Genomic DNA, 16,435 nt, shown 5'->3' with positions numbered 1-16,435 from the left:
CCCTCAAGCTCCCAGGCCTCTGGTTGAGGACCCGAGCTTGAAGGATAAACCGCCCGCAGGGGCGTGCTGGGTGTTTTTTTTTATATATATGTGTGTGTATATGTATATATTATTATATTTATATTTCTTCATACATTCTTATATATTCCTATACTGTGTATTTTGTTGTACAGTTATTTTATTTTCAACTTTAATTTATATATTTTATCTTATTCTTTCCCAGTTAAATTTACCCTTCATTCTAATTTGTGTTGTACAGTTATTTGTACAACACAAATTAGTGAAATGAAACTTAAAGTTTCATTTTTAACTTTAATTTTTATATTTTATTTTATTCCTTCCTAGTTAAATTTACCCTTTTTAATTTTCATATTTATTTCCTATCTTATTCAAGGCCTTTTCTTTTTTTCTTTAGGTCACGAACAGTTGTCTAAGCATTTCACTGCATATCGTACTGTGTATGACTGTGTATGTGACAAATAAAATTTGAATTTGAACAGATGGAAACACTCAGAGTGTTGCTGCTGGTTAGTCAGTAAATTAACAGAACATGGTTCATAAAACTGCTCCTACAACTGTTTTTGAATCATTTTTAAAGACACTTTTGTCATGGTCTGCGGTGGGCGGCTGGAATTTCCATAAGGCTCCTGAACTTACCTGGGATCTGCCCCTGGGCAGGGCCAACTCCTCCAGCTCCTGCACACCTGGAGCCTATTGCAGGCAATCAAGCCAGAGGGATTTAAGCCACACGTTGATGTTCATTCACTGCCAGTTTGTCATCAACACATGTTGGTAACAGGCCTTATACTTCAAGTTCTTGCTGTGATTTGTCTTGTTAACAAGACTCTCTTGTGCTGCAGTTACTGTATTCACCTTGGCTCACGCTCCACCTCCGGACTCAGGATACCAAGCAATCATTTTGAAAATCTCTCTGTGCCTCACCTGCCTGCCCTCCTGCCATCACACTCCATCTGAAGCCCCGGATCTCAGGTCAGCCTTTCCACGCCACTCAGCCTCCCCTGGATTCTCATCACCCCCCTCTCAACACTCCATGTCCCCTACTGCAAGTAAGAATTGCTACTCTTGCAACTTGCCACTTCAGAGCTGCCTCCACTACCTCCATAACTCCACTATCTTCTCTCTTCAGTGTGACTGTTCCCTGCTCAGCTCCACTCTGTATCTCAGGCCCCTTTCCCTCGCCCTAGCCACGTTTCCCAGGCCACGCCACATCAAACTCCACGTCTTATTGTTTTTTTTGTCCTTGCTACGTTTTTTGCACTTAAGCCTAATAAATGTTACATCATCTGCTGTCTCTGCTCTGGGTTCCTGCACCTGAGTCCTGTTCAGTACAGGCCACTCGGCCCCATGACAACTTTATTGTTCTGTTTTTGTGTTTTGGCATGTCTGTGCTAATTTCTTGTTTTAATGGTACTCTAATTTAAACTAATTTTTCCTGTTTTAATACCTAAATCAATAATCATTTATTTTTTTTGTTCATTTGTCTAAATTCTGGGAAAAGAAAGAAGTTTGTATTTGTTTAAGATACAATGAAATCCTATTTTGACATATTGGAAGATGACATCGAGCTGAAAAAAATACTACAGGTATAAATGGAAACTACAGTTTATTTCTGTTATTTCCTGTGATAGTGTTTGTACACTCGCTCATGATAACTGTTCATTCAGCTGCTGTTTTTGTCTGCTGGACATCTTTAGCTTTCAGTAAGGATGCATTCATAGATCAGCACATCTTTTTGAACCACATTTCTTATGAGACTCAGAGTTTACATTTTGGAAATGTGCTGAGACCTGGGGTAGAAAGAGACTGAAGCCAGCTTCAACCTCGGCAGTTTTGTGTGTCTGAAGCAGAAAGATAAGAACTGTGTGGCCAACTCATCACACACATAATCCTGAATCAGAAAAACAGCATCAAGTGTTGTAATTGTTAAACACAGAAGTGTGATTTATATGTGGTTTTACTGATGGTTAACACAGTCGCACAAACACCTGAAACTGATCAAAATATAAAACAGCATATTAAACATAAATATGTGAAGTTACCAGAACTTATATGTGGTTTCACTGAGGTTTAATTATGCTCAGTTTCTCTATACTCACTCATACAAAAGTTTGTTATGTTTTATTGATTGTTTGGCTTTAGGTTTTCCAGTTTTCCAGCTGCTGCTGTTTAATGTTTGCCTGGGAAAATAAATTTCAGTTAGTGTGGGAAGTTTGGTTAAGCTGGTGGAAAACAATACTGTTACACTGACCTTTTGGATAATATTGTCTTACCTGTGGTTTCTCTGATGTGCACGACAAAACAGTCTCCAGGCAGCTTGAGGCCCATTTAAAGGTTCCTGGTGGTACCAAGTGATTGAAGAGAGGATTGAAAAGCCATATTAGTTTATTGTAGATTGTAGTCAGTTGGCCAAGCTTGTAATGAAAAACGGTTCATTACTCGAAGCTTTCATCACAGTCCTCTTTGGTGACATCTGGTGGACAAATATATGAAGAGCAGCTTGAGTCTGCAGCTTATAATGAACTGCTTCATTATGATTGCCCACTCTGCAGAGCTGACAGCTTGTGTTTGATTTCATGTGACAGTTCTGTGTGATATCGGGCTGATATGTTGCTTTGAACGTGAATTTTTGGGGGTGAAAAAATGATGTTATCATCAATCAATCATGTGGTCAGAAGAATCTGTGCTTACCTTGCAGGAATGTTTTAAATTTACAGATTGGGAAGTTTTTATTCAGTCTTGATGCTTTGGTGGATGTTAGCTCATATGCAGTTTTTTGTAAAGACATGATTATACCCCTTAAGCGTGCTAAAGTGTACCCTAACAATAAGCCATGGGTCACCAAATGCATCAAATCCTGTTTAAGGAAAAAGAGACAGGCTTTTAAAGAGGGGCTGTTACTGACTTTCAGGCAGTCACCAAAGACTTGAAAATCGAGCTCTTGAAAGCAAAACAGATCTACAAAAACCTTCTTGAAAGCAAATTTGCTGCAAAACATTTTGGGTCTGCCTGGACTTGTATGAAAACCATATCAGGGTTTCAAAATCCCCAGAGCAGCAGTCAGATCATTGTAGACGGTTTTAAGCCAGACAGAGATTTGAATATGCTTTATGCTCGTTTTAGTTCTTCTGAACTGAAACAGAAACTGAAAGATACTCAACACTTCATCACTGAACTCAGCGATGTCCAAAAGGCCTTTCATACAGTTAATGTGAACAAGAGCCAGGGCCCTGATAACATTAGTGCCGCCTAATTCAATCTTGTGCTAAAGAGCTCAGTCCTAAATTTCAGGTTATTTTTAATAAATCCTTTCAAATACAAAATGTGCCCTCGCTTTGGAAGGAAGCTGTCGTCGTTCATGTCCCTAAATCTAGTCGTCCAAACGTCCTGAATGACTTCAGGCCTGTTGCCTCACCTGAGTTGTCATGAAAGTCTTTGAAAAAATCATCAGAAATGTGATTATGGAAGAGATTGAATATCAGCTGGATCCAATGCAATTTGCGTCCAGGCCCAACAGAGGAGTGCAGGACGCGCTTTTGACTCGACTAAATCTGATTCTTAAACATGTAGAGAGTAAAGGGACTTTTGCAAGACTTAATTTCATTGATTTTTCTTCAGCTTTTAATACAATACAGCCCCATATTTTAATGAAAAGACTTTTAGAAGAGTTTGAAATCAGGAAAAACCTGGTTTGCTGGATTTTAGATCTTTTAACTTTTTTAACTTTTCTCCTCCACAGCTTCTCCTCCAGGGTGTCTCTTATCGCCCTTATTATTCATTCTCTTTACAAACATGTGTCAGAGCAGATATGAAAACAGGGCCATCATTAAATTTACAGATGACTTTGTTATTGTCAGCTTACTGAAAGAGGGTGAAACTCACCACGGTCCAATCATTGATGACTTTGTTCAGTGGTGGGAGGAGTCTTATCTCCAATTGAACATATCTAAAACCAAAGATATGGTTATTGATTTTAGGAAAAAACAAAATGGGCACAGAGTCACTTTAATTAAAGGTCAGAAAATAGAGCAAGTGCAATCATATAAATATCTTGGGACCATAATCAATGAAAAACTGAACTTTTATTGCAAGTCGGTCTGTAAAAAGGGTCACCAGTGCCTTTACTGCCTCAGGAAACTTGCTCATTTCCACATCGAGCGAAAGATTTTAACTTTGTTTTATTGTTCTTTTATTGAGTCTGTTTTATCTTTTTGTTTGGTGGCATGGTTCAGTCAGACCTCTGTCACAGAGAAAAATTCACTGAATTAGTTAGTGAGATGGTCCAGTCGTCTGATAGATGAGTCACAGGCCTGTTTAGACTCCCTGTACTCTAAACAGGTACCACAGATGGCTTAATCAATCCTTAAAAATGGTTCCCATCCTCTACGGGGTGGATTTAGCTTCTTTCTTCAGGACGGAGGTTTCTAGTTCCAAGATGCAGGACAAAGCATTATAAAAACAGCTTTGTCCCTGCTGCTGTCACTGAACTCAATAAGAAGTGTTTTTGATTTGATTCATTTTGTTTAATTACTAAATATGTGTTTTGTCAGGTTTCATTAGGTGTGTGTGTTTGTGAAGGGAGGCCAAATGCTATCATTGTTCTGTAAAGCAAATTTACCTGTGGGTATAAATAAAGTAACCTTAACTTAAAGCTTATAGGAGGTTGTGAGGTCACTGCCTCCACCTGATTATGTAATTAACCAGCAGACTGGTACGTTTATATATAATATACTATAAGTTATATCATTATAATTATGTGTATATCATATTTCTTATGTACATTTTAGACCTGGGAGCAGAAATGCTGATGAACTGGTTTTTATTCAGGAACAGGCAGAGCGTCCTCTCTTCCTGGCTCCATGTCTATAATTATGTCACACACTGATTCACTCTCACAAAATCACCAAAACACAGCACAAATCCCACCAATGGTTCAATTCCTTATAAATCATTGAATCAGGTACTGAAGCAGTGACGTGCTGAATGAAGCTTCAGACGTCATTGATCACGTGACTCTGTTCAGTCAAACCAAGCCTCAGCAGCGTTTCTGAAGCAGTGTGCTGATTTTTTGACTCATGTGCCAGAGCTTCAGCTTCAAACGGGCCGTCACCATCAGAGTTGCTGGAACCATGTCCCACTACTGGGCTGGACTGGGACAAAAAAAAAATCTGCATTTTTGGTCCAAGCACCCCAACCCCACATTATATTTACACATATATATGAATAACATAATTTCATGTGCTGTTGTCACGACACATGACTATGTGAAGCCAGAAAGCCAGTGAACAAAATAAGTCCACACAAGGCTTGCTTTTCTTGATTTTACTGAAGATCTTTATAAAACTTGTGTTTTATAAAGTGAAATTTATGAAAATAAAAAATAAATTAATAGCTAATACACACATCTTAATGCCAGACTTAATGATTAGCCTAGCTTAAACACATGCACATTACATTACATGGACTAAAATGTTGTGCCAAACACACATCCAAGTTCTTTCTGAACGCATTAATAGTCACAAAGTCTCCTAAGGCACAAGCGTGTAGGGTACATTTAGCATGTACATGAGTTGTTGTCTGCGTTATTTCTGCTTGTTCACAACATTACTGGTGACGATCCGGCAAAGATAGATTCAGAATTCCAGGCGTGGTACTGTGTGTGCGGGGCGGGGTGCAAGTTTAGACTTCCCCATTACAAACCCAGTATGGGATTGTCCTTCACTATCAACTGTATGCAGATGAGCAGTGGGGGGCCCATGACACGTTGGGATAAGTGAGCATCAATATTGTCTCCTTTAATGCCCGAGGATTATCTGTTGGGCACAGTGAATTTGACCAATCACGCTGTTTAACTGTGGATAAACGTTTGACGTCCTGTGATATATTGTGTGTTCAATAAACTTTTTTACCTAAGCAAGATCTGGAAGAACTGAACTGTTTGCACAACGACTTTCATGGAGTTGGTGAATCCACCACTAATCTGAGCTCTAGGGTGGTTTGTGGGATAATTTCTGGTGGTGTCACTATACTCTGGCACAAGAAGTATGATCAGCTGGTTATTGTTGTCAGACTGAATGTTGATTGGGCTATAGGAGTTGTTTTATGCTTTGTTATTTATTTATTTTTTTTAATGTTGGTGAATAAACACATGGTTGGTCTGCACCTCATCTCTGCCTCAATCCTCCTGTTTGAACCCAGCTGCTACAGGGCATCCTAACATGAAGCAACACACTGGAGCCACTAATCTCAGAGAATGTCTGACTTACAAAATGTAAGATTTAATAAAAGAAGCTGCACAAAATAAATAAAAAAGAATAAATAGTAATTAACAAACACAGTTATAAAGTTAAAGAAAGTATTTCTCTGTATTTGAATTGGAAACAATTAATGTTGATGTGAAAAGAAGAAGACAAATCTAACTGAAGTAGACTTACAGAAACTGCATGAAGTGAATTATATCCATATAGAATAGAATAGAATAGAATTCAACTTTATTGTCATTGCACATGCACAGGTACAGGGCAACGAAATGCAGTTTGCATCCATCCAGAAGTGCTTTAGCCGTGATATAGATATATTACAATATATATTAGCAATAATGTAGATGTGTAAGTATAATACAGAAATGGGTCTATTATGGTATGTTATAATGTACACGGTATGAAGTATGTTATGAATATTCTATAACTATAAGTATGTACAGGCTATGAACAGGATATAAATATGAAATAAACTATGCAGTAATCTGAGATATACAGTTATACAGAAATGTGAACTATGCAAGTTATAAACAGTTGTAGGATTAAAAATTATCGTATGTACAGAATGATTATTTACACAGAACAGTTAAGATAAGTGAGATATGTGGATAATTTCTACAGAGGCTATAAAGTGCTGGTGGTTGTGAGTGGTGGTTCAGTCCATGTTATTATTGTGTGTTTGAGGGTACAGTTGTCCATTGTGTGTGTAGGTGGTTGTGGGTGTGTGTATGTTCAGTCCATTGACTGTAGAAAACATGGACGACGCGACCCCGCCTCCTACCATTGTGTAAGGACAAGAAAGACATTGTGGACAAAATAGGACACCCCCCATAATCTTTAGTTACAATATTATAGTTGGTTAGATGGTCTGATTGTTCAAATATATATTTTCTTTGATTGTGGTAAAATAATGTGTGCCCCAGTCTCCAAAAATGACAGTGCAGGAAGGGTAGTTATTCCTCCGTTACACCACAAGAGGGAGTATCCCCTAAAATGAGCAGCTCTAGCGGGAGTAAATAAGCCCAGCCACTACCCATAAGGCAGTGCGCCTATAAGAGTTGTGCTATGTTAATGTATATATTTTCAGATGCAGTAAAGGCGAACTCACAAAGCCACACTGGTTTCAATTCATTTTAATACAAGTGTGCAACAATTGTGCAAAAATGAAGCCAAAATACCCCGCTTGTGGAGGCTGCCATCTTGCAAATTTGGAGCCAGAGTCTGCGCAGGAGTGACTTGAGATGGAGCGACATGTGTAACGCTCCCGCCCACACACCCGCTGGACGTGACCGCAAACACGCCCCCCTACACTTTTTACGTAGCCCGGCTGCTCGAGTTTTTTTGCTGGTTTACCGCGACTGACGACTCGTTTAATTAAGGTAAATACAACCATGTCACTGTTATAAAAAAGACACACAGCTTATCATCTTATAGTCCTAAAACATCTAAAATCGCTGTTGTTAATTCGTTAGTTAGATTAGCCCAGGGGTGTCGGACTCCAGGCCTCGAGGGCCGGTATCCTGCAGGTTTTAGATCTCACCCTGGGTCAACACACCTGAATCAAATGATTACTTCATTACCAGGCCTCTGGAGAACTTCAAGACATGTTGAGGAGGTCATTTAGCCTTTAAATCAGCTGTGTTGGATCAAGGACACATCTAAAACCTGCAGGACACCGGCCCTCGAGGCCTGGAGTCCGACACCTGTGGATTAGCCGCTAGCATACGCACTGTGTTGGAGGCTTGTTGCTAGCTAGTTAGCGATGCTACACACCTGCTACTCTTAATAGTCTTCAACACTTATGTTTTTTTTATGTATTTTTAGACAGCGATGAGATCAGCTGCACACTCCACGGAGGCCCAGAGTTACTGTTAATATCAAAAATATAATGCTGTCCTTTGAGATTTTAACATAAGACTGTGAGTGTCATGGATCTAAAACTCTTTAAATCTTCAGAGCCCTCTACAGCCTGGTAACATGGAGACTTTAAAAACATCAGCAGAACGTTTCAGTAGTGTAGTCTAATTTGTTCTTTTCATTTAATAATAGAGTCCATATTACAGCTACATTCACCCTGGAGAGAAACTAGTGAGGGAGACCATCAGGACCAAGCTGGGTTTCTGGGTCCAGAGGTTTGGAGAAACTTCTTCCCTTTCTTTCATCACAGCTGTCCTGTGCCAGAAGTTCTGTTGACCCGCTGTAAGAGGCATCATTTAAGAAACACCAGGAAGACTGAAGCTCATGGCATTGATCAAGCAGGACTCATGATCTTCACCAGCAGCTCCCTCACAGGGAAATCTTCAGCACTCCTCCGTAGGCCCGCCCCAGGAGATGGATAAACCCAGCATTTCATGAACACTGTGATGAGACCTTTGGTTTGTGTAATGTTATAAATACTCAGATACTCCCCAGAGGCTCCGGACTTTTACATAAAGATATTATATTCAGTCCTGTAGAAAGTTATATATTTAAAAATATGTGATCCTCTCTGGTTACTCTGGTATGAATAACTCTGAATCACTTCATGGTAAATAACACACTATGTGTAAAAAAACTGAAAAAATTCCAGATGACAAGTTTGTAGTTCAACATACAAGTGACGACCTTTGACCTTCATCAGGTTTTATTTAATTGTGTTAGAGAAAATCTCATATGCTCTTCATGCAGCTGAGTACATCAAGTGTTTATAACAGAAGCTGTGCAGGTCTGAGATCAGCAGCTTTGTGAAACACCAAACTGAGGTCCTGTTAATGCTGATATATAGTGACACAGTTACATGAGTGATTAATCCTTTTGTTTTTTTGTCTTTAACTTTATCAATAAAACAGCTGCAGCTTTCACTACAGCACGTGTGGTACTTTAACCTTTGTACTGTTTTCATCAGTTCATTTTACAGTTAACATGTGAACATGTTGGATGATCTGTCTGCTGTCACTGGGTGGTGCTGAGGTCTGAATCTGAGGGCAGCTCCTGTAATCACAAAGACAACAGAACCATCAAACTCAGATATAAATTTTATCCCTCAATATTGAAATAAAGCTGATTCTTCTGTCCTCACACACTCAGGATCTGAAGTTCTTCTCTTACATTTTTTTCAGTATTACAGTACACTACAGTACTTTAATCCATAGTTCCTGATTAATGAGGAGTTACTGAAGTACAAGCTTTTTAAAAAAAATGCTACTGTCTTTACAGATGTGGCAAGAGACTGAAAACATGCTGTTGTTTGCACATATTTAATATTCGGCTCTGCACAGGAGCTGAAGCAGGGTGCAGCCTGTTGCTTTAACAGTATAATACTTGTAATAAAAGTACAGTAACAGTAATTAGTGACTGAGCAGCGCGGGGCGTTTCTCTTGATTTCTTTAGTAAATTCATTCACCTGCACAGCTAAACGAACCCTGACAGCCGAGTGCTCATTTTAGCTAGCTAGGTCTCAGGAGCTAGCTAAGGACGGTAGTTACGGATTAGCTTACAAACACGTTTAACTTACCGAAAAAGTGCAGCAGGGCCTCGGGTCCTTCTGTCGGGTAGTCCAGTTTACTGAAGAACACCTCAGGCTGTCAGGTTAAAACACTCGGTCGTGTTTTCGTAGCGTAAACGCTGGGCGTCCCCTCAGAGCCTACGCTCTATCTGCTTTTCGCGAACAGAGATACGCAAGTTTCTCCGTGACTGCAGCTGTCAGTCAAAGCTCTTATGATGACGTTTCACCCCAATTTAACATCACTGCGGTAGGAATTAGAATCAGACTTATGGGAAAGGAGACCCTTTGAACATCAATCATCGTGATGAGAACTATTGATAACAAAAGAAAGAATCTTTGGAAAAAAATTATCTAAGGAGAATTAATTTATTTTAGTCTGACCCCAGTCCCATCCGCTAACATGGAGGAGGCGGGGTTTATGACCTATACTGCAGCCAGACACCAGGGGGCGATAGAGACGTTTTGGCTTCATTTTTGGGGAGCTGTCGCGTCGTCCATGTTTTCCACCGGCCTTTATAAACCAGAAGAACTAGGTCAAAGGGTGACAAGTTTCCCTGGCAACAGACTTTAGAAAGGAGAAGTAAAGAAAAGAGGAAGTTTAGTGCAGAGCTACACCGGAAATCTGACACAAAGAAAGAGGAACTGAGTAAACTGAGGGTGTGTGTGTGACGTAGCCGAACAAGACATACAGAGTCATCTTGTGATTTTTTTTCAGAGCTGTGGGTGCATGAGAGCGCCTAACAGCTCCCCATTCCCAGGAATGCAAAATAAAGATCATTTTTGAGTTAGACCACTTTGAGCTGTGAGTCTTTCTTCACCGCCAAAAAAATACAAAGAACTGAATTTAATAAAACTCTTTACATGTTCATGTGGCGAAAGAAAAATTATTTTCTTATAACTAAAATAGATCGAGAAGTATGCTTTCATTAACTCATCTATATAAAGCATTTTGTTGAGGGTACAGTAGCCGTGGTAGTTTATCTTGAAACAACAACTGTAATCTCAATATACTTCAACTATTTCCTGGAAAAAAAATTGAACTTAAACCTCAAAATCAGTAGTTTTATCTTAAGGAGGCTCTAATACTTTGTAATAAACAAACCACACCCTGGCTCTTGTCACTGCCAGCATATTTCTTTAGTGCCTCCCTTCACAGATGTGTCTGTATCAGGATGGGTCTAAACAACATGGTGTAAATGCAGTTGCTGGTGAGCCTCATTTCCTGTAGGAGGAGAAAAAGAGCAGAGATCTGTTTCCCTTCAGAGCACAGAGGTTGTTTCTGTTCAGAGGAAGTGAAACTGTCTGACAGTCACTGAGAGACGGTGAAACGGCACAGCACATGAATCAAATGGATCAAACAAAAATCTGCTGTTCAGTCTGTTTGGATCTACTGAAGGATCCGGTGACTATTCCCTGTGGACACAGCTACTGCATGAACTGTATTAAAAGCTTCTGGGATGAAGAGGAAAAGAAGAAAATCTACAGCTGCCCTCAGTGCAGACAGACTTTCACAGCGAGGCCTGTCCTGGTGAAAAACACCATGTTAGCAGAATTAGTGGAGGAGCTGAAGAAGACTGGACTCCAAGCTGCTCCTGCTGATCACTGCTATGCTGGACCTGAAGATGTGGCCTGTGATCTGTGCTCTGGCATCAAGCTAAAAGCTGCAAAATCCTGTCTGGTGTGTTTGGTCTCTTACTGTGAGAAACACCTTCAGCCTCATTATGATGTGGTTCAATTAAAGAAACACAAGCTGGTGGAGCCCTCCAAGAAGCTCCAGGAGAACATCTGCTCTCGTCATGATGAGGTGATGAAGATGTTCTGCCGTACTGATCAGCAGAGTATCTGTTATCTCTGCCCTGTGGATGAACATAAAGGCCACGACACAGTCTCAGCTGCAGCAGAAAGGACTGAGAGGCAGAGAGAGCTGGAGGTGAGTCGACAAAACATCCAGCAGAGAATCCAGGACAGAGAGAAAGATGTGAAGCTGCTTCAACAGGAGGTGGAGGCCATCAATCAGTCTGCTGATCAAACAGTGGAGCACAGTGAGAAGATCTTCACTGAGCTGATCCATCTCATCCAGAAAAGAAGCTCTGATGTGAAGCAGCAGATCAGATCCCAGCAGGAAACTGAAGTGAGTCGAGTCAAAGAGCTTCAGGAGAAGCTGGAGCAGGAGATCACTGAGCTGAAGAGGAAAGATGCTGAGCTGAAGCAGCTCTCACACACAGAGGATCACATCCAGTTTCTACACAACTACCCCTCACTGTCAGCACTCAGTGAGTCTACAGACTCATCCAGCATCAATATCCGTCCTCTGAGCTACTTTGAGGATGTGACAGCAGCTGTGTCAGAGGTCAGAGATAAACTACAGGACATTCTGAGAGAGGAATGGACAAACATCTCACTGACAGTCACTGAAGTGGATGTTTCACTGTCAGATCCACCAGAGACAAAGACCAGAGCTGGATTCTTAAAATATTCATGTGAAATCACACTGGATCCAAACACAGCACACAAACAGCTGTTATTATCAGAGGAGAACAGAAAAGCAACATTCAATTTTTTTGGACAGTCTTATTCTGATCATCCAGACAGATTCACTGATAGGTCTCAGGTCCTGAGTAGAGAGAGTCTGACTGGACGTTGTTACTGGGAGGTGGAGTGGAGAGGGAGAGGAGTTGATGTAGCAGTCGCATACAAGAATATCAGCAGAGCAGGGAGTGAATGTGTATTTGGATATAATGACAAATCTTGGTCATTAGATTGTAACAACAACAGTTATACATTTTTGTACAACAACATCCAAACTCGTGTCTCAGGTCCTCGTTCCTCCAGAGTAGGAGTGTACCTGGATCACAGAGCAGGTATTTTGTCCTTCTACAGCGTCTCTGAAACCATGACTCTCCTCCACAGAGTCCAGACCACATTCACTCAGCCGCTCTATGCTGGACTGAAGTTTCCCAATGGTGTACTTACTTACTCTTCTGGGATGTGGGTTGAAAACTCTGCTGAGTTGATGAAAGTGAAATAGACTGAAGTCTTTCATATTGTGGGTTTAAATCTGTATTTTAGTTTCATTTTATTTTCTCTCCATCATTTCTGCACAGAGATCAGCTGTCAGTCAAACATTATGGGTGGTACCTCCACATCTTCTAGTTGTTCTCTTGATGTTTCTGAGTTTTTAAAGGAGATCTTTCCTGTGACTGTTTATGGAGGCTATCACTGCTCATCATCATTTTGATTTACTAAAATATTTCTCCACATGAAAATGTAAACTTCTCTATCCTCTAAATGTTTCTGGAATATTTGTATTGAAAAATGTCGACATTTCTCTTTATGAGTATGGCAGACCATGTGTGTGTGTTTGTGTTTGTTTTTGTCAAAATCATCAAACAAATGAGGAAAAACTGATTTTAATGAATGAATTCATATATTGTGTTGATGTTTTATTGTGTGAATAAACTGGAAGGTTTGACTATAAATCAAACTTTGAACAAAGTCTTTTCTTCTGTCTTCATTCCAGGATCTCACTCAAATCTGATGCAGAAAATATGAAACTAATCTGAGAGAATAACTGAAGCAGTTTTCCTCCTGAAGCATCACAAAGTTCAGAGTTCATGTTTAGAGCAGAAGATTCAGCAGTCGCTCTGTGACCTTTCAACTTTCTTCACTAAAACAGCTTCATTACAGAGAAACAAGTCACATTTTCTTCATGTTCTTAAGTCCTTTCAGATGTTTTTAATGGTCCTTGAATGCAGCATCAGTGTCGCAGCTTTAAAAGGTCACTTTCTGTTGTGTTCAAAGATTTCCTTCAGATATGGTCTTTAATCAGTAAAGCAAGTGATACAGCAGTGTCATTAGCTGTGTTATTGGCACCAGGCTGTGTTTATGTATGTATTTAATTCTGTCTGAGGATGTCTTCAGCATGAAATGATCATTTGCTCAGCTGCTGTGTCTCATCTCTTATCAGACATTGGTTGGAACAGAGTTTTGTTGCTGACCATCTGACAAGAGGGTGAAGAAAAGCTTCAGGCTTCATTTGGACACTACGTTGGACAGAAGTCTCCACAAAAATGACTCAGAAACACAAATATTATTAATGAAAGTCCAAATGTCAAAAAGGGGTCATACATGATCCTGAGAAATGTCCTTGAACATTTGAACATGAGTCAGAGGGTTGTCAGGTTTCTACACTGCATCGTGGCATCAAGCCTGAGATGTCTGTGTAAACAAGTATGGAGGACACAAATGCACAGACGCAGTCGAGCTGTTTACTGCTGATGAGGAAGGAAAATAGTCTGTTGGATATTAAAGCAGCATTTATTAGAGTAAGAACAGATACTTGTGTCCTTCATTTGATCCCCGTCAATTTACAGAAGACTTAAGGACCCTTTGACTTCTAACATACAGCTGCATGTTTACAATTTTATTATTGATTTATTTCTAGCAAAGTGAGACTTTACTGATTAAAGACATATAATGAACACCACTTCAAAGCTGATGAACAATAACCGTTCCTCTTCCCAAACATATAATACATCACAGTACAGAGGGCAATTTCTGGGTGCTTGAATTTTGCAGGTTTAACTTTTCTTCTTTTTTGTTTTTTAAATATTTATTAATGATTATTTATTCTAATGTCTGTGTTTGTTATGCAGCAGTTGCCTTAACTTATCTTTGATCTTATCTGAAGTTCAAAAGCTCTTTTTTCAAACAATCAGAAGCCAGTATTCTAAAGAGTTCATATTTATTTCATTCAGGTGAATAATATAAATTTAAACTACAGACTGTCTCAACCAGTGGTTTCAAACTGATCCTGAGTGAGTACATTTAAAAATAAAGAAATAAAAACTGGCTCCTTTTACATTTGTGTTACTGTTACTTTCTGAAAAAGACTCACATAAAGCAGATTTATCACAAGCAAACATCAAGACACATCCTTCATGGCTTAAAGTTGCAGTGGGACTCTTTCGCCATCTGGTGGTTGTACAATTTTCTCTCGTCTCTTATTTGTTGTGTGTGATCAGGACAATTCTGGAGAAGATGACCCTGCAGGGGAAAGTCACCCCCTGCAGGCCAGAAGGAAATGAGATAACTTAAAAATACAAAGTATGTATGTGTGATATCAAGAAGATAATCCTTAAGAACACAAGTTAATAAATGCAATTACTAAGAGTTGTTGTGTTGTATTGATTTGCTTCCTGTCCTAATTCCCTCTCTCCCTGAGGACACTCCAGGGCCATCTATGCACACAAATCAGTTACAGGATCAAATGAATGATAGAAAATAAACAGAAATAGAAAATGTTCTTCTATAAGTTTCAAAGAGATTTGGTTTACATATTTTATATAATATAGTAAATGTGCACGAAAGACCAGCAATCATTCAGTCACTGCGACATTTCTGGGTCCATTTTAAAGTTGTCACGCTTTGGCGCTATAGCGACCGGAAAAACACAGAAGTGAGTGCAGACTTTACTGAAGGCTAGAAGACTGTCCAATCTCACAGCAGCTCACTTCAGGCCTTCCCGGCCTTCGAAGGACCCGCCCTATGTGGACCGGGTAGGTCGGGTCTTTCGAAGCATGCTACCCCTGAACTTGGACACAGCCCCAGAGAACATGACTGGGGAAACATGGATAACATGACAGGAAGAGGAACAGAAGGAAACATGAGGGAAGCAAGAACTCACAACAAAGACAATCACAGCCACACAGAGGGAGACACAGAGGGCAAAGACACAAGGGGGGAAATACTAACTAATACAAATCTAAACAGGGACAACCTCGGCACTAGAGAATCAACTTAACCAAAGACGACTTAAACATGAAACATAATACAAAATGACATCAAAACACAAGAAAACTGAAAACGCTGGGTCAATGATCCAGGATCGTGACAGGTTTGAGGCCTCAGTGTTGTCACTGCAGTAGATCAAGCAGTCAATATAATAATCCTCACATGTTTGTATAGTTGCATGTAGATCAAGTGTAAGCAAACCACAGGTTATTATTTATTTATTATTTGCTACTACATATGTCATATTAGGTAAACTGACATAAGATTTGTTGCCAAGAAGCATTTTTACAACAAAGAAATAAATGAACAGACACAACTTTCCTTACATTTCATACAAAGTTTAGATGGTTTTCCATGTTTTTGTTTGTTTGTTTCAGAAATACTAGAACATGGATTCTCCTTTATTGAGCTATTTCACTGCTAACTTCTAAATCCTCTCATCTCCAGAAACCCTGGATGGATGTTAAGACATTATTACTTTATTGCAACAGCAGAGAGTCCAGCCAAACTGATCATTTCATCAGAGCACATTTTTAACTTTGAGTTGTGCCTCAGTGGTTGTTTGTTTTGGGGAACTGAGCAGCAGTTAGCCTGGGAAATAGCTAGCAACACTAGATTTAAGGAGATAGCAGCATAACTAAAGGCTGGTTTAGCATCACTGCCCTTTTTATTAAAAAAGAAAGTTTTATATCCAATGTTAAAAGTGGCGTTTGGCCTCAATTATTATCTCTGGACCTGAACTCCACATAAGACTGAATGATGAATAAATCAACATAACACTGGATGAGAGAAAATAAGGCATGCACCCTGGCAAAATAAAAACACAATGAAAGTGAAAAAAGTGAAAATGAAAAGTGTTGGTTGTTTGTAAATGATGTCG

At 39.6% G+C, this 16,435-nt stretch overlaps 1 protein-coding gene across 1 annotated transcript in view; it reads left to right on the top strand.

Moving 5' to 3' along the window:
• Positions 1 to 13,080, top strand: part of LOC148097652 (tripartite motif-containing protein 16-like) — a 106,313-nt gene extending 93,233 nt beyond the window's left edge. The window contains exon 2 of the mRNA XM_087831695.1: positions 10,919 to 13,080. Coding sequence (XP_087687821.1) covers positions 11,102 to 12,790 — 1,689 coding nt within the window. The 5' untranslated portion in view covers positions 10,919 to 11,101 and the 3' untranslated portion in view covers positions 12,791 to 13,080. The remainder of the gene's footprint in view (positions 1 to 10,918) is intronic.
• Positions 13,081 to 16,435: the final 3,355 nt, after the last annotated feature.

Source organism: Neolamprologus brichardi, chromosome 18, assembly GCF_056152115.1.
Source record: "Neolamprologus brichardi isolate AB-2024 chromosome 18, ASM5615211v1, whole genome shotgun sequence".
In the NCBI taxonomy this organism is placed as follows: Eukaryota; Metazoa; Chordata; class Actinopteri; order Cichliformes; family Cichlidae; genus Neolamprologus; species Neolamprologus brichardi.
This window is presented reverse-complemented; position numbering and strand designations above follow the sequence as displayed.